The sequence below is a fragment of the Alexandromys fortis genome, unplaced genomic scaffold (assembly GCF_014885135.2).
Source record: "Alexandromys fortis isolate MF-2015 unplaced genomic scaffold, M_Fortis_MF-2015_v1.1 scaffold_75, whole genome shotgun sequence".
Classification (NCBI taxonomy): domain Eukaryota; kingdom Metazoa; phylum Chordata; class Mammalia; order Rodentia; family Cricetidae; genus Alexandromys; species Alexandromys fortis.
The window spans coordinates 4888937-4914027 of NW_026067956.1; the positions used below are offsets into that span (position 1 = coordinate 4888937).

Sequence of the window (25091 nt, forward strand, 5' to 3'; positions counted from 1 at the left end):
CTATCTTTTAAAAGCCTGTAGTACACGCCATTTAATGTATAAATATACATATATAGTTTAAATGAACTTTTGTCATCTGCTTCCTCTAAGAACCATAGACCATCTAACAAAACCCCCAACACCAAGCATGAGAAGCCTTCTTTTGAGGTGTTAGTTAGGGCTATTCAAGAGATTCTCCCCAAATTACAAGCTATTGCTGTTGCCCTTGATTGAACCCAGAGGTGGGAGGTAAGTCTCTATTGCTAATGACACCATGTCTTTCAGACATTCAAAGGTCCTTGAGATGGAACTGACTTAAAGACTCTTCCCTGAGGACTAGCTTTTATGATACCAGAAAATGCCACACAAGCTTCCAGACGAGAGAAGCAACCAACAGGCCTACCCAGCTATGATGCCTCTGAGTCCTATCAATGGCAGAATAACCCAAGAGTGAGGTAATGACATGCATACCTTGGGGGTAACCAACAGCTCTCGAATTATATAGACTTAAAGCCTGCTCAATGAGAGGGAAACCATGTGTAGTACTGGAAATCTAGTCAATCACCCTGGGCTAGTGAAGTCATAGATCTTGGAGGAAAACCTACAATGACCACTTTACTAAACCAGCATAATCCCTGATGTGGGATTCCCCTCTATGCTCTATGTTTAATTAACATTGGTTAATAAAGAAGCTGCTTTGGCCTATGACAGGGCAGAATATAGCCAGGTTGGAAGAGATATATAGAGTAGGCAGAGTCAAGGAGACACCATGTAGCTGCTGAAGGAGACAGATGCCAGAACCTGTGGTGATACACAGAAATGGGTTAATTTAAGATATAAGAGCTAGTTAATAAGAATCCTGAGCTAATAGGCAAAGCAATGTCTTAATTAATATAGTTTCTGTGTGATTATTCAGGTCTGGGTGACCAGGAAACCAAAGCACAGTCTGCATTTATATCTAACAGCAATCTAAACATTTGTCTTTATACCTACAGATAAGTATCATCCTCATCTCTCATCAAGAAAACTTCTTTTCACAACAAAATGAGACCATCATAGAAAGCCACAAACAACCAAAATGCAGAGTTGTGGAGCCCGGTATCAATCGACACATCTATGAAACACTCCTATACCTAAGGCTCAGGGAATATTGTGGAAGAGGGGACAGAAGGGTTGAAAGGGTCAGAAGATAAAGAGAGACTGCTGTGAATTTGTCTCCTAGTAATGTCAGAAGCTATACCCTTTCGTTCTTATCAGTGTGACGGCTTAAACACGAGCTGACCAAGGACAACAACAACAGACAGGCTAACAGGGAAGGTGAAAGCCCATGGGGCTTCAACCCTACACAAGAACGACAGGCAACTAAGGAATGCCGAGAGTGGGGGACACAGTCCTCTCCAGGGACGAGCACGTCCATTGGTTATCCAGTGCCAGATGGGCAGTCCTGCAAACATACATGCACATAACACTATACAGAGTGAGCGGGTTGTAGTTCTTCATTTAGGAATATGTGTGTCCATACATATACATATATGTATATAACAGTTAGTGAAAAAGAAGCCATGAACTGAAAAGAAAGCAAAAAGCGTTATGGGAAGGTTTGGAGGGATGAAAAGGAAGAAAGAAACAATATAATTAAATTATAATTTCAAAAAGTAAAGGAAATAGTTAAAGAATGAATAAAGCTAATTTGAGAAAAGAAATTAGTAGATGAAGTCAAAGCCCGTTAAAACACAGACAGATTGCTTCAATCTAAAGTGAATCTTTTACTATCCACGGCATGTCTTTCCGGCATGTCTGATTTTCAAGGCACCCTGGAACTGTCTCTGTGGAGGGAGGGAAGAGGGCAGGGACAGGGCTGGATCGAGCAGCACGAGTCCCAGGCTCGCTGTGCATCATTTTCCCAGGGGATCCTGCGTGGAGAAATCTCTATCATGTGACTGTGAGCACAAGTCTGAGAACTGGCATTTCTATGAGCTGCCTGGGTGCTGGGAATCGAACCTCTGCAGGCACAGCGAAGGTTCTAAACCATGGAGACATTCCTTTAGCTGGGTCTGAATTTTTAGGAAAGCTGTTCTTCTTTCTACTACTAGCTTTTGTTGATTTTTAAATTTGATTTTTTTTTGGTTGTTTTTACTATTTTGATGAACGTCTAATGCAGGGCTCCAGCATGCTGGGTAAGTTCTGTAGCTATCCCTGACTTCGGTTGTTGCTGGTGCTGTTTTCCACAAGCAGCAGTCTTCTTTTGGATCCTGGATATAATCTTTAAAGGCCTTTCCTAGAAAAGCATGTGTTTCTTGAGACTGAATTTCCCAAAAGTTACTTTGGTCTGTGTTCTGACTTTGCCAGTTAAGAGGTGAGAACCCCCAGACAGTTATTGAACCTCTCAGATCTTTATAGTCTACACCTTAAAAACTTACATCCCGGGGCTGGGGAGATAGTCCAGTCATTACAATGCTCGCTGCTTTAGTATGTGAGCCTGAGTTTGAGCCACAGCACATACTTAAAAACAAGGCATGGCAATACACATTTGCATCTTTGGCGCTTGAGAGGAAGAGACGGGAGAATCCCTGCAGATCATTGGGTAGCCAGCCTAGCTGAGTCAATGGGTTCAAGGTTCATTGAGAGACATCAGCAGATACTAAGACTCTATTGCTAGAGACACATTTTGGTTCCTGGACATAAAGAATCCAATCTGAACTGCCCTGAAAACATTTTATCTGCTGGCCAGCTTTCATGGCACCAGAAGGTGTTATGCAGTCTGCTGGGGGTGGGAGAGCCATGAATATCTTACCCAGAGCTGGACCCTACATACCACAGTACTAACCTACTGGGTGAGATCTGCCGTTGGGGCAACAGCGACATTACTATCATAGGAGTAACCAACCACTTTCTGCTTGACTATGAGGCCTGCTCTACAGGATGAAATGTGTGCCTTGAACTTAGAACAAAGCCTATGGCTGGATGGGCATAGCTCCAAGGGTGGGGGAACCTACTGTTGTTGCTCTGTTAAATGTTCCTGCCACTAAGCTATCTTTTAAGTGTATATATGTAAATTAGTGCTGCTCTCAATGTATGTCAGAGAGGCCTCTTTTGTAGTAGCACAGTTAATTCAGAGACCTGCAATCGGTCAAAGTGCTAAGAATAAATGACGATGAGTCCTCATCCCTAAATAGGATGTTTACGTCAACCTTCCTTCCTCCAGAGGCTCCGAGGACATCAAAGAAGAGGGGACAGAAAGAACACACGAGCTGTCAAGTGGGGAGGCGTGCTCTGAAGTGCTCTCTTCTGGAGGGGATATGGCTGTGGCACTCTTGAGCTCTCTCCAGCTGTGGCTATCTGCGCACGCACGATCAAGCGTCAAAATCCAACCACGGGTGGGGGAGAAGCTCGTGGGGCTCCTCTCCGAGCTGAGGAGCTGTTGGCGGTTGGCTGCCACTGTGCCACTGTGGGAGGTAGAGTTATTTTTCTTTTGGACTGTGGCCATTAGTAGGTTGCCCCTGCTCCCGTGGATGGCCCCGCACCCAAGTGCCAATGAACTCTGCAAACCGAACACGGCTAAAAAAAAAAAAAAAAAAAAAAAAAAAAAAAGAGGACATGAAGTTGGCAGGGGAACATAGATTTGGAGGTGGGTTAAGGGAAGGTGAAGAAGGAATTGGGGGTGAATATGATCAAACATACTGTATACACACAGAATTCTTATAAAATGATTACAAAATGTGAAAGTAAAATTAGTAATCAATATTAAGGTGGAGAGAAATCAAGGACATTACTCGATGTCAACTTCTGGCTTCTACATATGTCCACACACCACACAAAGGATACGTGTGCCACACACATATGCACAAATGTATGTGTGGAGGGAGACCTAGAAATAAAAGGAAGGTGCTGAGAATGGATCTCAGTTGGTAGAGGGTTTGCTTATCCTGTACCAATCCCTAGATTCCATCCGCAGTATTGCATACATCGGGTAGGGCAGTGTATACCTGAAATCTCAGTGCTTGAGGGGCAGTGGCGGGAGGAGCAGCACTTCAAGGGCATCCTCTGCTACGCAGTGGTCTTGAGAACAGCCTGGGCTGTGTGAGATTTTATCTACAAACTAATAAGGACTGGGAAGATGGCTCAGTAGGTAAAGTCACTTGCTCATGTGCCATGGAGCCTTGGTTTGATCCCCATATTCACAAGACGGAAGGAGAGAACTGACCCTCAAAAGCTGCCCTGTGACTCCACATGGGTACTGGCACTGTGGCACACAAATCCCCCCCACAAACACATGAAAAATAAAATAAAAAATAATAAAGTTATGGGGAAGAGTTGGTTCAGTGGATAGGAGCCTCCCTGTAAAAGCTAGAGAACTTGAATTCGGATCCTCAATACTCACATAAAAAGTGCCGTGGCCTTAATGATTGAGACTCCAGCCTTGGGGAACAGAGACAGGACAGCCCCTGGGACTTGCTAATCAAGCAGTCTCACCCAAATGGCAACTTCAGGTTCAGTCAGATTCCCTGGTTCAAAAAATAAGGCCATGGCTGGGCATGGTGGGACCATATACTCTGGAGGCAGAGGCAGGTGGCTCTCTATGAGTTCAAAGTCAGCCTGGCCTACGCAGTGATTTCCAGGCTAGCTGGGGCTATGTAGAGAGACCTTATCTAGAAAACAAACAAGGAAAAAAATAACAACAAAATAAGTTTGAGGAAGAAGATGCCTAATATATACTTCTGGCCTCTGCGCGTGTTCCCATAGGTGTGTGGTAGCACACTCACACACAATTTAATACTAATGAGAAGAAGGAGAATTAAAATAGAAAAGAATGAACCCTCTAGCTCACATGGCTGATGGACGCTTTAAATTGGATAATGTATTTAAACCATTATATTATCTGAGATAACATACATGAAGCCACGTACAACCATTGCTTCATAAAACAGGCTCAAAATTAAAAAAAAATACTGAAACTGACATTTAAAACTGTCTATTTCCCCCCCTGCAAACCACCTTGAGAGGCCTTCCAAAGCCCTTCCTTTTTCCCTTAGCCTGCCTTGTTTGATGGAACTTCTGAATTCCTCATAGCTCTTTCCTCATGACTCAGGTTCTTGTTTTGATCCCGAGTGACTGCACTGTCCACGAACCTAAGATGACCTAATGCGGGGCTTTCCTGATATCTAGCCTCTTGTCCCTCTGCCCACTAGCATGCCCACATCCTCTGGTCACATGCCCATAATAGCACTGCACACACTGAAGCAAAGGTAATTTATTCAGCTCCATGGCCTGGGACCCCCTTCTGTGGTTCCCAGGTGTCTTCTGCAGAGTAACATGGTCTGGGTTCTACATGGCTGTGTAACCGGCACTTGGTATTTTGTGCGTATTCATTCAGACATGGGCATGCGTCCCCAGCTGAATGCTAAAAGTGCTGATCTATTTTAGCTTTCCAAGACAGCCAGGGACAGAAACTGCATTCCTCCTTAGACCCGAGGATGAGTTTTAGTTTCCGCAAGGTCAGGAAAGTATCCCCTTTCTGGTGGGGTTTCTGCCCATTCTCTTCTCTTTGGGCCATGGACAGGGTTGTTCAGTTTTCTTTGACAGCAGGGTCATTTGAGCTAGGCAGCCTGTGTACTTATCTACAACTTAGTATTGCGCGCGTGTGTGTGTGTTTGCAGATGTGTGCATGAACATGTGGGATCCAGATGTTGACATACAGGGTCTTCCCAAATCACTTAGTACTGTGTGTGTGTTTGCAGATATGTGCATGAACATGCGGAGGCCAGATGTTGACATATGGGGTCTTCCTAAATCACTCTCCACTTTATTTTTTGAGACAGATCCCCTTATTGAACTTGGAGCTTGTTGATTCGACTGGAAGAGCTGGCCGTCAAGCCGCAGGGTCCTCTGCTCTGGGATTACAGCTGCATCACTACACCAGGCTTTTTGTTGTTGTTGTCGTCATTCTTAATGTGGACTTTGGGGGATCGACTCTGGGTCCTCATTCTTGGGCATCAAGCACTTTCTAGCTGCTCAGAGTTTGTTTGTTTGTTTGTTGTTAAAGACAGGACCTACATAGCTCTGGCTGGCCTGGAACTCTCTATGTAGATCAGGCTGGCCGCAACTCACAGAGAGGCACTTGCCTTTTCTTTCCCAGTGCCGGGATTAAAATCATGCACCACCATAGCCAGGCCTCCTCAGTATCTGAACACTGAGGAAGTCATTTCAAGTACCTTTACACATGGGCCTTGTGTCTGTTCAGGGATAATTCTCAGCCTGATGGATTGTTCTAGTTCTTCTCTGTAGCTAGGATAAAAAAAAAATCTCTACTAGATGATATGGGATGCCCTTTTGTATGCTGTGACTATGTTTTATTACCATTGGTTAATAAAGAAGCTGATTTGACCAATAGCCAGGCAGAATAGAACCAGGTGGGAAATCCAAACAGAGATACAGAGGGAAAGAAGGTGGACTCAGTAGCCAAGGGAATAAGATACCAGAGCATTAATGGTAAACCACGGGGCATGTGGCAATACACAGATTATTAGAAATGGGTTAATTTATATATAGAGCTAGCCAGTGAAAAGCCTGAGCCATCGGCCAAACAGTTTGTAGTTAATATTAAGCCCCAGAATGGTTATTTGGGAACTGGTAGGTGTGAGAGAAACATCCAGTTACTACAAAAAAGCGACATAAAGGTAGAAGGTTGCCTTGGTCATTGTTCTATTGCTTTGAAGAGACACTGTGAACTCAGCAACTCTTATAAAAGAAAGTGTTGAACTGGGAGCTTGGTTACAGTTTCAGAGGGTTGGGCTGTGATTGCCATATTGGGAAGCACATGATCATCACGGTGGGGAACATGGTGGCACATAGGCTGCATGGTGCTGAGAAGTAGCCAAGAACTACATCCTCATTCACTGGCAGCAGGCAGAGAGAGAGAGAGAGAGAGAGAGAGAGAGAGAGAGAGAGAGACAGACAGACAGACAGACAGACAGACAGACTAGGCCTGGGTAGGCCTTTGAACAAGGGCACTCCTAGTGACATAACTCCTCCAACAAAGCCACAGCTCATAATCCTTTCCAGACAGCTTATCAATTGTAGACTAAACATACAGATATGGGAGCCTATGGGAGCCAACCTCACCCAAACCACCCCATAGGGCGTATGTGGCTCACAATAACGCCTCCATCATTTTGGAGGCATTAAGGCAGGAACTTAAACCCCCAGGCACAGCACATCCATAGTCAACAGCACAGCTAGAATAAAAGCATCTTTTCTTGTTTGCCTTCAGCTATCTTTATCCTTTTTATAAGGTCCAGGACCTTTGTCTAGGGAATGTTACTACCCACAGTGGGCTGGACCTCCAACGTCAATTATCAGTCAAGACAATTTCTCCTTAGACATGCCCATGGGCTAACCTGATCTAGATAATTCCTCTTTAAGACTCTCTTTCCAGGTGACTCTAGGTTGTGCCAAGTTGACAGCTCAAACACAGGCTGTACGTGTGTGGAAATGCAGTAAGGGCACTTCTGGGACTTCTCCTGGGAAGGAGCGTTGACATCCTCGGCTTTGATCCCACAGGCAGTGCAGGAAGGGATGGCCTCTATGAAGCCTTCCCAAAGAATAAAGAGCATTCCTGATTGACATATGGGCTTTTTCCCTTGCAGAGTATAGAGGTGTGCCGCTGCTCCATGTGCATATTTGTGTTTTGAACTGACAGCTCATATTTGTGTTTTGAATGAATGGAGGTACTATCTTGGGGAAGTTATGGAAATTCTAGGATGTGGTCCCTAGTTGGCAGGTATTTGTTACGAGGTGCTGTAGTTGACTATTTTTTTTACTCTTTGGTCTTTGGGGGATACACCATTCAGCTCCCAAATAATCACATGGAGTCTTTCTTATGAATGCCTGGCCTTAGCTTGGCTTGTTTCTAACTAGCTTTTCTTAACTTAAATTGCCCCGTCAGTCTTTGGCCTCTGGACTTTTACCTTTCTGTATACCTTTCTTCACTTCTCACTACGTGGCTTGCTGTGTTGCTGGGTGGCCGGTCCCCGACATCCTCCTCTCCTTCCCTCGGTCCCCAGTCTCTCCTCCCCAGATTTCTCCTCCTACTTATTCTCTGTGCCTGCCGGCCCCACCTATCCTTTCTCCTTCCCTGCTATTGGCCATTCAGCTCTTTATTAGACCAATCAGGTGTTTTAGACAGGCAAGGTAACACAGTTTCACAGAGTTAAACAAATGCCACATCAAAGAATGTGCAACACATCTTTGCATCATTAAACAAATGTTCCACAGTATAAATGAATGTGACAATCTTCAACTAATATTCCACAACAGGGAAGTAAGGTTATACTTAGACCCCTGGATGTTGTCCTGCTCTCTGCTTCCTGTTGTACAGATATGTGAAGAGCTTTGGCCACAGGCTCCCTCTGCTATGCACTGGGCTGCCGCACCATGGCTTCTCTGTCAAGATCAACTAAACCCACTGAAACTGTGATTAGATATTTTGGTAACATCATGCAAGTGCGTCTAATATTATTAGCTTTCCAGCGACTATTATTTCTTCAACTTTCATCCTTGTGGCCAGTCTAAAACTGCAACATGCCTTTATTATTATTATTATGGTATGAGCACACAAGTCAGCCCCAGTTGATGAATTTATATGTACAACTTTTACAGTGTTTCTGGGGAAAAGTTTTTCTTTCTGATGTCAGGAGGGGGCATAAGGAGACATCTTCCTCTTCCTACCTGTAGATATATGTATGCATATGTGGACATGATTCTTACAGCTGTGGCAATCTTCTTGTGACTATGAGGGATAACTCTAAGGATAAGAACCAACTGGCTGGAGATGGTATACTGATTTTTTTTTTTTTTTTTTTTTTTGTCAATTTGACTCAAGCTACAGTCATCTGAGAAGAAGAAGTCTTGACTGTGGAATCACCTCCATCAATTGGCCCATAGGCAAGTCTGAGGCATTGTTTTAAGACTGATGTTAGTGGACCTTGCCCACTGATTCCTGCCTTGAGTTCCTGCCCTGACTTCCTTTGATGGTAGACTAGATCCTGAGAGCTGTTAGCAGAGATAAACCCTTTCCTTCAAAGTTTTTGAGTGTGTATGAGTATGCGAATGCATGAGTGTGACTGTGTATATGTGTGTGTATGTATATATATGTGTGTGTGTGCATGTGTGTATGAGTGTGTGAATGTGTACACAAGTGTGTGAGAGTGCATGAGTATGAATGTGTCAGTGTGAGTGTCTTTGTGAATGTATAGAAGTGCAAGTGTGTAATTGTGTATATAAGTGTGTGAGAGAGTGTGTGTGTTTGTGTGTATGTTTGTGTGTGTGTTTCCAGAGCCAATTAGTTCTGACATAATGACTGAAATTATCCATTGATGAGTTTAGCGTATGATGGTATTAATGAGAGGTAGTAAAAAGGAAGAGATTCTAGGGGTCAGAGGAAGCGTGTCTCTGGGGCTGTATCTTGTCCTGTCACCTTCTTGTACCTTTCTTTCTTTCTTTCTTTCTTTCTTTCTTTCTTTCTTTCTTTCTTTCTCTCTCTCTCTCTCTCTCTCTCTCTCTCTCTCTCTCTCTCTCTTTCTTCTCTTCCTTCCTTCCTTCCTTCCTTCCTTCCTTCCTTCCTTCCTTCCTTTCTTCCTTCCTACCTTTTTCTATTTTCTGTCTCTAAGTGAGAACCCTTGCTACTGTACACCAATGCCATGATGTTATACCCAAGAACATGCAGTCAAGTGGTCATGGACTGAGTCCTTGGACACTCTGAGCCAAACAATTCTTCCAACTCCGTTGTCAGAGTCAGGCATTTTGGCCACAGTGATGAGGAGGGTAACTAACATGCTTAATAAATTTGGGGGGCTCATGAATTGTTTGGGGGACTGCAAGGTCTGACATTAACCAAGCCTGGTGCCTGATGGGAAGAGGGTACCCGAGAATGATGGCACTTTGAGGTAAATAGGCAGGAAGTAGCTATGGCCCTGTCCCATCACCACGGCCTTAGCTTCCGATCCACAGCTGGAAAAGAAGCGGAATGCTCATGGTGGGGCTGAACACGATGAGCCAGACGCAGGGGCTGGCTGCCAAGGGAAGATTGCCATCCAGGCTTAAGGAAATGGGGATGAACAGATACTGACAGCCGCCTTAGCAGGAGAGTGGGCGGTGTCTGGAAGGATAGGGCCTGAGGGCGGGTCTCTGCTACTAGAATGGAAGGTAAGTCTAGAGTTAGAATAGGCTCCACAGAACTCTGACCACTGAAGCGTGGATGCCTGAACTCTGGCTAGGAAAGGCCTGGGTCCAGATCCCAGACTGGTGCCAACTATCACCCGTGATCAGAAGAAGGAAGCTGTGTTAAATGGTACAGTTGCATGTAAATATGATGGGTATCTACATAGTGAGTTTTCTGTCTGCCTCTGTTTCTTTCTTTCTGTGCTGGCTAGTTTTATATCAATTTGACACAAGCTAGAATTATCTGAAAGAAGGGAACCTTAATTGAGAAAACGCCCCCATAAAATCTGGCTGTATGGCCTTTTCTTTATTAGTGATTGATGGGAAAGTGTACAGCCCATTGTGGGTGGTGCCATCCTTGGGCTGGTGGTACTGGGTTTCTTATAGAAAGCAGGCTGCGCAAGCCAGAAGCAAGCCAGTAAGCAGCACCCCTCCATGGCTTCTGCATCAGCTCCTGCCTCCGAGTTCCTACCCTGTTTGAGTTCCTGTCCTGACTTCCTTCAGTGACAGACTACAATGTGGAAGCCCAGTCGAATAAACCCTTTCCACCCTAACTTGCTGTGCTCATGGTGTTTCATCACAGCAATAGTATCCCTTACTAAAACACCCTCTTTATGTGTGCATGTCTTGGTCCGGTCTTTGTTGCTGTACGAAAATCCTCCAAGCTCAGTATGGTGGCACACAACTTTAATCCCAGCACTAGGGAGGCATCTCTTTGATTGAGGTATTCTCAGGTGAGCCTAGGTGGTGGCAAGTTGGCAATAAAAACTCACCTGGTTGGTATGTGTCCATCTGCTGCTGCTCTTTTGGTCTTTCTACCACAAGGATTTTGTGTCCTGGTTTTGGGGAGGAAATCCTCCTGTAGCCATCTTGAACACAACGACACAGAAACAGAAGCAGAGCCTTCACTTGGAGGATGGCAGACTGCCTAAGTGTGATGTTAGTGGTTCTATGAGCTTCATGCAAGGAGCCATAGGTCAGTCAGCACTTTCCCTGTTTGTGTGTTGGAGGTTGGGGCTATTCCAAGAGTGGCTGAGAGGATCTGGACTTCTTTTGGCACTGGCTGCCGGCATTCCTAATCAGAGCGTGCCCTTCTGCCGGGGCTGCTCTGTGAGCAGTTGGGCCACAATGCTCGCGCTCCTCCCTCTCAGTTTTTGATACTGATCCAAAGGAATGGATAAAGTGGGGTATAACTTATTTGGGTTTCACTTCCAAGAGAAACTGGGGGGTGGCGGCATGAGTTTTGCCTCCGTGCTCTGAAATTCAAACCCAGACAGCTGACAGATTTCCTCTTGTGCGAGTACAGACATTTGCTAAACATGTTCCAGAATTAAATGTCAGGAATGATTTGGGAATCAAGAATCTTCTGGGTCAATTAATGGGCTTAAGCTCGAGATCTGGTTCCTCTGAGACAATTTTTTTATTCGATAGAAGGAAGAAACAAAACCATGCAGATATTCTCTATTACCATTTTATTAGTCAACTCATTAATTGTTTTAAAAGCAGTCTTGCACTGTAGGGTAGCCTGGCTCCAAGCTCATGATCCTTCTGCCTCCCCATCAGAGTGCTGTGATCACAGGCACGAATGACCGTGTCTAGTTTGTACGGTATTTTAAATGTGGTTTGATGGGGGGGGGGGGGGGGTGTCCAGCAGTTTGCTGAGCACTGAGGATCTAATGGTAAAGTTCAGGTCTAAGTTGAATCTCAAAAGTTTTACTGGTTTGTTGTTTTGTTTTTGTAGTTTTTCCAAGACAGGGTTTCTCTGTGTAGCTTTGGAACTTGTCCTGGAACTAGCTCTGTAGACCAAGCTGGCCTTGAACTCAGAGATCCTCCTCCCTCTACCCCGAGTGCTGGGATTAAAGGCCTGTGCCACCACCGCCCGATCTCAAAAGTTTTAAATAGACTACTTTTTATTTGTTCTTTAACAATTTGAAACATAAACAATGAATCTTTATCACAGCAACCTCCAACTCTTCCCTCGTAGTCCCTGTAGTCACCCCACAACATGTCCCTCACCCTACTTCATGTATTCTCTCTCTCCCTCTCTTCTTTCTTCTCTCTCTGTCTTAGAAAGCCCCTTTTAATCCAACCGTGCTTCCCTTTGATGCTGGCTTGCTTGTGCAGGTGACCCTCGCGGCAGTGAGCTCAAGGGTGTGACGGCCGTGTTATGGCCAGAACACAGCACATCACACAACTTCTGTCACACATTCTGTCCCTTTGTTGTCAATGTCCCAGGTAGGGATGAGCGCTCCGCCGTCACTTTTTCTTAGCACTTTGACTAGTTACGAGTCTTTGCTTCGCTTACCTGCTGCTCGCTGGAGAGGAGCTTCTCTGGCCAAGGCTGGGAGCAGCCACTAATCTATGCGTACACACACCAACATCTGGAAGGCAGTTTGACAACAGGTCTATTTAGAAAGACAACAGCAGTAGGTTCCCCTCTAGGGCTTTTGACTAGACTTACAGTACCAGGCAAGAATTCTTTCCCGTGGAACAGACCTCAAATTCAATCAAAGGTGGTTGGTGAGCTACCCCTAACATAACGGCCATGCCACTCACTATTCCTCCAACCAGCACATCTTGTCTGGCAGGTTGGCGCTGTACAGTGCAGAGGTCACCGGGGGTAAGACTACTGCTGTTTTCTCTCTCCTGTTTACCTGTGTAGCACCGTCTGGCACCATGAAGGCTAGCCAGTGGGGACGAAGTGTTCAGGTCAGTCCCAGCTTGATTTTTCTATGTCCCATAAACAGCATGCTGTGCCTTCAGCAATAGGGTCTAATAATCATTTACTTCCGGGGGCAACCGGGAGCAGTGGCAATAACCTATGTTGTTTAGGGGGTTCCTGAAAAAGTTCGAATTTCTGACCTTTATTCATTTATAATTTATTAAGCAGTTAAAATGCATTGGGCGTTATGCCAAACACTTCACAAGTATTTGCATTTCTATTTCATAGCTTGATTGAAATTTTGAAAGTGTGTCCATTGTTGAGAGTCTAAGAAAACATGAAGTGGGGACAGAAAAGATGAGGTTCTTTCTGTCCCTATACCTGTGTTCTTTCTAGGGCGTCTATAGACTGCTCCGCTGCCCAATACTGCGGGCATAATATGGAGGCTAGTGAACACTTGAAATGAAACTAGTATCTTGGAGGAGCTAATTTAATTTTAATTAATTGAAATGTAGCTAGCCATAGCCGGGTACTAGCTGCCATCGTGTACTGCAGAGAACATGTCTTTGCCTGGGGAGGCACATCTGAGCAAAGAGGGAGGAGAGGGCGGAGCAGCTGGAGGAAGAAGTCACATTTTATCCATGTCAAACCACTTAACCTGCATACTTTAAAGGGAGAGCCTCAAAGCTAGATGTTAGGTTGGCAAAATTTCTTCAGAAAAATGTTATTTGTCCATTCAATCCAAGATGACCAATATGTGGGCGATACTGACAGCCCAGGACAGTGTGTGGAAGAACAGAGCAAGTGTATGCAGACTCACTGCGTGCACCGTTCCTTCCGTCCTTAGGTAGCGCCTCCCCACCTGGGAGGTCCCCGTTCCCTCACGTAGTACAGAGGAGAGGAGTGTGTGCATAGTGAGGCTAGTCAAGCATCCTGTCTTGATTTTCATACTCAAAACAAGCTAAGAAAACAAATACAATGTAAAGAAACATCGTCAGGAGCAGTATCGGGTCACTGAGAGGTAGGGGAGAAAAGGGTCATTCACAGCGAGAAGCCCCACATCTGAGGCCTTGGAGGTGGTTATTCTCCAGAGTTGAAGGACTCCAGACCCGCTGGGGGCTAGATGAGGCAAAAATCTGATGAAGTTAAGGATGCTGAGAGACACTGGAACCAGGGTACATAATGTGTGGATGCTGAAGTCACCAGGGCAATGCCAAAAAGTGAAAACGAGCAAGTTAAACCTCAGCCAGGAGGGATCCTGCTTTGGAATTTGCTTTTCTGTGACGTTTGGTGGCAGCCCTCCCCCTGGGCAAAGGAATTCTATGGCACTAGCGTAATCTTTGGTTCACCAGGGCACTAGGGTTCTGTGCTCAAATAGTCAATCCCATCCTCAGTTCTGAGTCTCTCTGGGTAAGCCCACGTAGACACACTCAGAGGTGTGCCTCACCAGCTTCCTGGGTGACACTAAGTCCAGGCTAGTTGACAAGATAAAATGCCCACAGGAAACACTGTTCTTGGGCTGCTGACTTGGTCAGCATCCAGGTCTACTCCAGCGGCATTCCTTTTTTTTTTTTTTTTTTTTTTTTCGAGACAGGGTTTCTCTGTGGTTTTGGAGCCTGTCCTGGAAGTAGCTCTGTAGACCAGGCTGGTCTCGAACTCACAGAGATCCGCCTGCCTCTGCCTCCCAAGTGCTGGGATTAAAGGCATGTGCCACCACTGCCCAGCTTCCAGCAGCATTCTGAAACAGAATCGTAAATCAGGAAACGTAAATTCAAGCCCAGACTTTTAGGTCATTATAAGGGGCTTATTTGTCAGTTTCTGAAGTCACATTTTTATTTAAGTCTGTTAGATTGTTTCATAGCTTTTAAGCACGTAAACATGGCATTCACTTGCTATCTTGCTTCGAGACCCGCAAACATCAGGAGCATGTGAGAAAGGGAATCTTTCGTGGGCCTTGGGCTGCTTTCCCAATGCCTACCACACCACGGGGCTCATTGCTGTTTTAGCATCTTTCTTTTCTGGCAAAGAAGAAGTCGGTTGGAGGCTGTAAACACGTGGCTCTATTACCAGGGGATTCTAGCCTTAGTGCTCTGTCTGACACTGGGGAAGCACTCACTAAATGTGTCCTAGGTAAAGAGAGGTGGCAGAGGAGATAAAGCCCTCACAAGGGAATTCCTGGCAAATGATAAAGGAAACTGCGCTATGGTGTACGTTTTCCTTCCAGTCGATCGAGAGTGGCAAACAAAAAAGTTCCACTACTGAAGACTGAGCTGTTATCGTAATGCTAACCACAGGTAAGTGTTCCCCCCCCCCTTTCTTTCTTTTGTTTTGTTGTTTGTCTCCTTCAAATGAGTGATCTGACCAGGATCAAAGAAGACCAGTGAAAAATTTCAATTAATTCATTTTTAAAAAAGAAAGAAAAAGAGGAGAGTACAGTTAAAATAGTTTTAAAAAAATAAAATAGAGAAAAAAAGAGAACAGTTTTTTGTTTTCCCTGAGAAAGCACTTCTGGCATCAGTAGATCACACTCCAACAGGGCAAAGATGGTGTAAAATCTTTACATGGGTTTGTAGTCACCAACTGGCCACACAACTGGCCACTCACAAAACAAATGCGGGTGACAGCTTGACCACTGAGGCCTTTCAGTTCCTAACTCTTGGCCCTCAGGTTCTTTCAGGTCTCTTTTCTTTTGAAGATTATCTTAACTGAATTCTTTATGGTATATTTCTACCAAACTGACCCGGCTCATTTCGATCACACTGCATCCGGGCTGACATCTGCAGAAGATTCTGAAATGTAATATTCTAATACATAAACAAGGTCCACCTGCTGAAAAAAAAAGCTGTTATTGTTCCAAATTTCTCTCTGTTATTTCTTCCATGACGCTAAAGGGAGAAGGCGAGCTGGAGTCTGCTGCCACAGAGCCTGATTATAGCCGGAAGGCTAGATTATGTGTTAAGGTGGACTGCGAGGTGTGGAGACACAGGAAGGTAGGGCTGCCAAAGTGGAGGTTGCACAAGGATGTTTGGGAGAAATCAGGGCATGCTAGAACTCTGGTTTTTTCTTCTTCTTGAGAGAACTTACTGTGTTGGTCTGACAGATTCTTTTTTTCTTTTTTCTTTTTTGAGACAGGGTTTCTCTGTGGCTTTGGATCCTGTTCTGAAACTAGCTCTTGTAGACCAGGCTGGCCTCGAACTCACAGAGCTCCGCTTGTTTCTGCCTCCCGAGTGCATAAAGGCGGCGCCACCACCGCCCGGCTTTGATCTGACAGATTCTTGAGACCAACAAAGTCTGTTGCTTTGTTGAGCTTCTTAACGTTGCGAGCAAGGTAACTCAAGCATAAACACACACATCACACTGTCATGTATCTTGGGGAGTGGAAACAGACATGCTATTTATAAAACCGAGGCAGAGCAAGAGAAAAGGGTTTGGGGGTGGCTGCTATTTGAGGAGACCCCAAAGAAGCCAAAAGCGCAGAACACGCGTGGCCGTTCTTTTTCTAATTTTCCAAGCGGTAGGGAGCAAGGTGCGCCCCCGGGAGCCCCGCCTCTCGCTCCCGATAGGCCGCAAGGTGCCATCGCCGGGGAAGCCCCGCCCATCACTCCGCCCAGAGGTGGGGCTTCGAGCCCGCGCTCGGAGATCGCCGCGCCGAAAGCGCGCGCACAGCCCTCCCGGCATGCTCCTCGTCCTCTCCCGGCGTGGCTCAGACCGGCGCCGGGCATACTGGGAATTGTAGTTCCCGCCCGCTGCCCCACGTCAGGGGTGGCGGTAAAAGCTGCTAGGTCGGGCTCCATTTCTAGCACATGACTAGCGGCGGTGGGGAGGCCCTATGGTGGGGTGAGGGCAGGGTCACCGCGACAGCCAGCAGGCCAGCGCCCCGGCCTTTCCCGGCGCGCGCCGCTCCTCAGCACCGCCCCCGCGCCGCGGCTACCTCGCGCTCCGGGCGTCACGGAGCGCGCGCTCCTCCCCCTCCGTCCCCTCCCGCTCGACTCGCCGCCGTCGCCGCCGCAGGAGCAGCCGCCGCCGGAGCCGCGCGCAGCCATGGCCGAGAACCCCGGCTTGGAGAACCACCGCATCAAGAGCTTCAAGAACAAGGGCCGCGATGTGGAGGCGAGTGTGCTCCGCGTCTGGCCGGGCCGGGCGGCCGGGAGGGGAGGGGCAGGGGCCCGTGGCCGCTGGCTCTCGCCGGCTGGCGGTCAGTCGGAGTTGGCCGCCGCCTCGGGGCGCCGCGGCCCGGGCTGCAGCCGCCTTCTGAGCGGCCAGCGCGGACACCGGGGACCGCTGGGCGCTCGGCGCCGCCGCGCGGGCGCGGCCTGCTGTCGGAGGGGAAGGGATGTGGAGCCGAGGCGGGGTCCGCGGGCCGCGCGGGAGGACGGACCGGGATGCTGCCGCCCCGCGTGCCGACCGCACCGCCGGGGCCCGGCCGCCGCTCGCGTCCGCAGCCGGTGCAGCCTCCCGCGCTGCCGCACATGGAGCCTCCGTCCCAGCGCCTACCTTGTGCGAGCCGGGCCCAGGCGGGCGGTGGCAGCCCTCAGAGGGGGGTGGGGACCAGCCGGGTAACTGACTTGTTTGAGGGTGGTGGATGGGGGAGGGTAGGATGCGCCAAGACCATTTTCTTATATTCCAGTGCTGTCCTTTGGATCAGTCTTCCCGAGCTGTTGCAGCTCATACTCCTGTGACTGCTGGCATTTGGAGCGAGCTAAAGGTGGACAATAGTTTACCCATCCATTGTGTTGAAGCTTTGAGAAGGAGGTTATGCAGACCCCTCTGATCTGGGGTTCTTTTTTTTTTTCTTTTTTTCTTTTTTTTAAAGCTCTTGGAGTGGGAGCGTGACTCGTAGGGAAATAATTTCTTTGACCCGTTTTGCCGAAATGAATTGGACACATCGATTCCTACGTCCTTGTGTATACCACATGCTACCAGGCTGGTAGATTTTCCAAGTGGTTGCAAAACTGTAAACATTCATTGTGGTCACTCAGTTAGCTGCTACTCAGCATGTTGCCATTGTCTCATTAAGGTGACATTAGCTGATACTATTTGCAAACTCCGCTTATTGAGGTAGCGCTAGAGGTCTCTCTGCTCCTACTGAAACCAGTGAAGTGTAATAGCACAAACTTCACTGGGACTCGACCTCTTGATTTGATGGGGGGAATAGTTTTAAGCCCGTACCCTCTTCTCTATTCTAATAGTAGGTAATATGATTTGTATAGTCCTGTAATTTTTGGTAAGAGGCTAGTAAATAACAGGGTTTGATTTAGTGGAGAAGCAGATGAAGCTGGGGCAGTTCTCAGAGCCACAGAGTTAAGTATGAATTGGGAAAAACCTGGGGGAATATCTTATGGAATTCCCATTTGAGTGAGACTGCATCTATCTCTCTGTCCTGATCACATTTAAGTTTCCTTTTTAAGAACTACTTCCAAACAAAAGTGAAACCTAGCAACTGGAACAGCCATCAGTCTCTCTTTCTTTTTTTTAAATAAGACAGTTTTGATCTTTTTCCACCAGTAATTTCTCTGGCCTTTTTTGTTATTTGTTTGTTTGTTTTCTTTTTGAGACAGGGCCTCATTGCAGGGCAGGCTGGTCAAGCATACAAAAATAATCCTGCCTCAGGCTCCCCAATTGCTGGGATTTCAGGCTTGGGCCACCACACCCAGTCCCACCGGTGATTTTTCTTGAAGCTGCCTTTTATTACTGTAAGCAAAACCTGCATAGTTTGTGTGGATGCTCGTATTGTGTGTTCATTCTTTTCTCTTCTGGATGTTGGTGTAAATTTTTGTCATAATTTACTTCTAGTTTGTTTAGTGAGATACCTAGTAAGGCCTTTTGCATGGGGTAGCTCCATAGCATATAGCTACTGCTCATCAGAAGGTAACCAGTGGCTTGTGGATGCATGAGGAAGACAGGAGAGTTTCCTAGCCATTCTGCCTGACTTTGCTCACATTACACATCCAAGGATATGTTAGTAAAACTAAGACATGAGATAGCAGGCATTCAAATGGTAGTTCTCTGTGTTAGACACTGTGCTTTACTAAGAGCTCGCTACCCCATTTAATCCTTATGAGTTAGGTGTGGCATTGTCCTTACTTTACTAGAGAAAAAAGTACTTTGACACAGAATGTCAGCATTTATGTAATGCGCTGGTCATGTCTGAGCATTCATTTGCTAGATGACTGATAGGTGCCTATAATGCTTGGCCTGCTCATACAAAAAGACCTAAGATTCTGCCTGTGCCCTGAGCTTACAGTCAGTTTGTGAGAAAACCCTATACTGGGTCAGGGAAGTTGGCTTCTAAACAGTGATGAGGTCTGGTTGATTCTTAATAATGGGAATGAACTGATCCTGAAGAGTTGGAGAAGTCTGGGTGCAATCTCTGTAATCCCAGCACTTGGGACCAGGAGGCACGAAGTTAGGAGTTCAAGGTCATCCTTGGCTACTGGACACCCTACCTCAAAAAATAAGTGAATGAATGAAGCAGAAGGGGTTAACTATGGAAGGGGAAGGCAGGAGAAGGTAGGAGGCCTTTGGAATTTTAGAAGTACTAATTGAAAAGTCCCAGTTTATTTTTTTTATATTTATTTATTATGTATACGATATTCTTTCTGTGTGTATGCCTGAAGGCCAGAAGAGGGCACCAGACCTCATTACAGATGGTTGTGAGTCACCATGTGGTTGCTGGGAATTGAACTCAGGATCTTTGGAAGAGCGGGCAATGCTCTTAACCACTGAGCCATCTCCAGTTTATGCATTCAGCTGGTAAATAAGGAAAATAAGGCAGTTGTGCAGGGATTGTGAGTGAGTAGACAGAGGGTTTGTAGGGAGGTCTTACAGACATTCTGCCAAGAGGGCTTTGGAGAGACAAAATACCAGATATTGTATCAATCTTGAGATGAGCAGATGAGGAATGAGTGAATAAAGTCCCAGGTGAGAAAGAGGTGTGATGACATTAGGGGGTGAACCTGAGACTTCTATATGGCCTCTGTTGGTCCGAGAATACACATGCCAGGTGTGTCCCTTGTAAGGTTTTCCTTAGTAGGAAGATCTCAGAAACCTATTCAGCGCAGAGACAGAGATGGCGTCGAGATGAGAGCAGTGGAAAAAATATCGAGAGCAATGTGTAGAGTTGGTCTGGTGGAAGAGGGTTGTGAGCTTGTCTGTGAGGAGAGATTTTCCAGAAATGAGGTCTGGATGATCCTCCTCAGCTTTTTCTCCTCCTTCTTGCTCTTTCTCCTCTTCCTCATTCTTATTCGTATGGAGTTCACAGAAGAGGATAATTGGGCCTGAGTGCACAGGTGGAGGTAGGGAACTTTTAGTAACCTGAAGCTTGGGTAAGGGAGTCATATTTTACAGCCAACCTAGACAGACGTTGAAGAGGAAACAGGTCTGAATTTGGATCTCAGTACTAAACATTTTCATATAAAGCATTGACTCTAAAGCTTTTTTTTTTTTAAAGAAAGTTGTTTTTTCTTTTCAAATATAGAAAGGTGTGTAAAACAGACATATTCTGCTTAGTGAGTTCTCTTTTTTTTTTTTTTTTGAGACAGGGTTTCTCTGTGGCTTTGGAGCCTGTCCTAGAACTAGCTCTTGTAGACCAGGCTGGCCTTGAACTAACAGAGATCCGCCTGCCTCTGCTTCCCAAGTGCTGGGATTAAAGGCGTGAGCTGCCACCACCAACGGCGTGAGTTCTTCTAAAACATAACATGAAGGGAACTGGAACCCATGTTATCCTTGTCTTATTTATGCACTCCTCAAGGAGATGACTTCTGTTTTTGCATTGGAATTTTTTTTATTTTTATTTATTTATTTTCTTTGGTGCATGTGCCCATAGCATACTTCTGGAAGTCAGAGGACAGCTTAAAGGAGTTTATTCTTTTCTTCCATGGGTGGGTAGGGATTAAACTTAGGTTGCCAGGCTTGGTGGCAAGCTTCTTTACTCACTGAGCTGTCTGGATGGCATGGGTATGACATTTTTATCAATAATTAATAATAAGTTAAGAAACTGATGCTTTGCTGGGCGGTGGTGGTGCACGCCTTTAATCCCAGCACTCAGAGGCAGGCGATCTCTGTGAGTTCGAGGCCAGCCTGGTCTACAAGAACTAGTTCCAGGACAGACACCAAAAACTACAGAGAACTGTCTCGAAAAAATCCCCCCCCCAAAAAAAAAGCTTTCTTTTGTAAATTACTTAGCTCATGAACTCTCCTCATAGCAACAGAACAGTAACTAAGACAGAAACCTTAATACTTAATGAGTATTTATGATGTTAAGAGTTAATATGAATTATTGTTTGGCCATGGCCATCCTGTATGCTGTCAGAGCAGTGCGACTCTGAATCAGAAGGAAGTTTTGCTCAGCGTGCTCTCCTCCACTGATGGAAAGTACAGCTTGCCGTGAGTGAGCACGCCTGAAGAACCATATCATAGCATTTTTATTTTGGCCCTTTAAAACCTTGCTAATCACACACAATTTATCATTGAATTTCTTTGCCTTTTTTTCCTCTTGTAAGGTTTTGTTCTTATTAAAAGCGAGATTGTTTTATCAAGGAAATGATAACCCATATTCTTGGGTTAGCAAACACTCAAACAATTATACTTTAGATTTAGTACCAAGGATAAAACACATTTTTCATTTTCAAATTCAATTAGCAATTCCAAGATTGTTTCTTTATCTGTAGACATTCTGTTGGTAAGTCATTCTCTGTGACTTTGTCCATGCAATTCTATTATAACTCACTGGCTGTCCTTTGAGTTGGGTTTACTCATGTAAGCTCTTCACTACTCAGACTCCTCCATCTAGAATCAATAAGATTGAACGGACCCTTCAGAAGGTCCCCATAAAGTCTTTGCTGACTGGCCTGTGTTCTGTACTATTGTTTGCTATTTTCTAGTGCTTTCCTAAGTGAGTTTCTTAGGAAATAGAGTGCCATGATGTTCAACAATCCAGTCTACATGTATACTGTTTTAAAATATGTGAGCTCTGTTGAGATGCCCTGCAGTGTTGCTGGTCATGTGATTGGCAGGTAAAGTTTCATACATACTATTTGAGAAAAGGGACTAGATAATATAATTTTTAAAACTTTGTATTTAGGGATGAAAGACAGTATTGTAAGATCTGCTTTTTTTACGTTTTTAAAAATTAAAACTTTAAAAAGATGTTGTAAATGCATGTGCGTGCGTGCGTGTGTGTGTTTATGGCTATGTGCACATAAGTGCAGATACCCTCAGAATCCGTAAGAGGGCATTCAATGCCCTGGAGTTAAGAGTTACAGATATTTGTAGCTGCCTCCCATTGGTGCTGGAAACTGAACTCTCAGCCAGAATAGTAAGCTCTCACCAGGGAGCCAGCTCTCCAGGCAGCCCCTTATTGTAAGATAGTAATAATTTCTTTTGGAGCAAACTTAATCTATTTTGCTGTAATTTACTTCTGTAAAGTGAACAAAGTCATCCTTGAATGTGAACTAGAAGGAAGACTAGTACAAATTTCATACTAGTTCATATTTATTTTTACTGGCACATTGATATTTAGCCTTTGTAAATAATAGCAATTGAACAGAGTGATTTTGGTATCCACCCATTCTTTTTTTAGCTCTGTTTAACTACATGCAGTGCCTTGAAGGTGCTTAATTGCTCCAGCCTTCCTGGTTATTTCTTTGTCCTTTACTAAATTTGCAACGTGTGATGTTTTTCAGGAATTTCTGTCCTATGTCAGGCACCAGTTTCCTTGAATTTCCTAGTGGGGAGCATGCTTTTCCTAGTTCCTTCACCCTGGGCTTCATTTTGGCTTTGCCAGCTCCACTGCCTATCTATCCATTGAGTTTAGGCATGTGTGGGGATCTGTCTTGAGTCTTCCTTTAGGAACAAGTTTTGTTTACACCAGCAGTGCATTTAGTGTTAGCCATCACTTCTCTGGGGCGGGGAGGGGATGGCAAGAGCAGGAGTGAAGTCTATTTTAGTCCTCTGCTGGAGGGGCTCATAGGGATACCTCAGCAGCTTCTCATGCTCAACATGTGTAAAGCCATGTTCTTTCTTTGTGTTCTCATTGCCCTAGCTGTGACTAAATTTGAAACCTGACACCCTTCTTGGACTCCTTCCTCACCTTCACCTTCAGTCAGATGCTAGTCAGTGTAGTATCACTCTCGGTGTGTCTGGATTTTAGCCTCACCGCTTTATTCTAATTCTGTTTCCCTGCACGCGAGGCCTTACTGCCTGTCACCTGGCAGTAAAACAGTTTCTCAAAGTGGTGCCCTTCCTCTAATTCACTAGGATCTTTTAGCAAGCCTGATGCTTTTTTTCCTCCTCACTGCCCCTCCTCTTTCCCACCCCTTTAAGCTCTACAACACTGAACTTCTTATATGCTTATACCTAATCTGGAGTCCTATCCTCCCCTCTTTGCCAGGACTGTTTCTATTCTCAGGGCTATTTGGCTGACTGAAATATCCTGCCTCCTGCTGATTGGCTAATCCCTGCTTCTTAAATACTTTAGATCATGGTACTTTTATTTGCTCCTGAGAGAATTTGCATATATCTTTGTTTTTGTAGCAGTGTTAATATATTGAATTGTGTTTTGTCTGTTCTCCCAACTGGATTGTGAGGTTTTTGAGGGCACCACTCTGTATCTTCACTGTCTGCTTCATAATATGATTGGAACAAAGCAAGCACTAGAACAGTCTAATGGATACAGCCATTCTAGATACCACTGGCACATCATTTCCCCAAAGTGTATGTATGTATGTATATGTATTTAATTAATTTTCTGCATATGGGTATTTTTCTTGCATGTATGTCTGTGTACCAACTGTATTCCTGGTGCTTGGGGAGCCAGAAGAGGGTATTGGATCCCCTGAAACTGGAGTTTACAGATGTTGTAGAATATGAGGGTGCTAAAGCCCTAGGCCCTCTGCAAGAGCAACCGGTGCTCTTGACCACTGAACAGTCTTAACAGCCCTGCAAAATATATATGTACGTGTGTGTGTATGTGTGTGTTTATATGGTCTTAAGGTTTTTTTGTTTTTGTTTTGTTTTCTGTACAAAGATCTCTTGCTGCATAGATGGTTCTTAAATCATTCATTCAAGAAAGGTCAGTTAGGAAAACCTAATGAAACTTGTCCTTTGTGTGCTGAAGAACCCACCACTGCTGGCACATGTCAACCCATTTCCCCATCAGACCCTGATGGTTGGAGGAGACAGCAAGAGTGAGAACCCTGGTGAGCTGCTAGTGACCATCTTTTCTTCAGACTGCCAACAAGGGAAAAGGCACAGTACAGTGTTGAACTGAGACTTTTAACCCTATACCATCTTTCCTTTCTACTTTGCCAATAAAATGCACATTTTAATCTGCCACATAAAGTATTTGGAGATTAAGGCATGCGCTTATTAGATAAGGATTGAGACACAGGCCTTTTGATACTGGCTTATTTTCACTTTGCATAATGTTTTCAAGATTCATGCGTATTATAGCATGTATAAAAGTTTCCTGCCTTTATTATCCCATTTTATGCATTTTTTTTGCCTGTCTTAGCAGTTCTCAACCTTTCACAGGCATTACCTAAGGCCATCAGAAAATGCAGGTATTTATATTATAATTCATAATAGTAGCAACATTGCAGTTATGAAGTAGCAATGGAAATAACTTTATGTTTGGGGGGTCAAAAGATTCGTAGCATTAGGAAAGTTGAGAACTGTTGGTCTGTTCATTCTGTCAGTAAATACTTGGGTTACTTCCACATTTGGCTGTTGTCTGCTCACCATTTTGCTTATTTTGGCCTTTTTTGTTTTATGTAGGGTCCTTGTGTATGTACCCAGATTGACTTTAAACTTGTATAGCCTAGGATGACCTTGAGCTGATATTTCTGCTTATTTAGTACTGGGATCAAACCCAGGACTTCCAGCATGCTAGGCAAGTACTCTGCTGACTGAGCTACATCTTCAACCTTACTGGGTTTTTTTTTTTTTTTTTTTGTTTTTTTTTTTGAGACAAGCTTTGTTGCACAGTCTAGTCTGGTTTAGAACTTTAATTGATGTTGCTGCTTCTTGTAGTGCTGATATTACAGGTGTGTGCACCCTTGTGCTCCGCACTGTTTTGTTTGTTGGAAAAGGAGTAAAGGTCAGTGTTCTTACATTGTGTTGCACCATGGGAAATTATAATTTTTGCAGTTCAAAATAACCCAGTATCAGCAGTTTCATATGGCTGAGCCTATTAGGTCCTGACACAGGTTTTTCTCACGGTGTAGTTTAGTGT

The 25091-nt window shown here is 45.1% G+C and overlaps 1 protein-coding gene across 1 annotated transcript in view; it reads left to right on the plus strand.

Annotated features, from left to right (window-relative positions):
- Positions 1–16597: 16597 nt before the first annotated feature.
- The window catches only part of Kpna3 (karyopherin subunit alpha 3), a 72524-nt gene continuing 64030 nt past the window's right edge, over positions 16598–25091 (plus strand). The window contains exon 1 of the mRNA XM_050152227.1: positions 16598–16969. Within this exon, the coding sequence (XP_050008184.1) occupies positions 16901–16969 (69 nt within the window). The 5' untranslated portion in view covers positions 16598–16900. The remainder of the gene's footprint in view (positions 16970–25091) is intronic.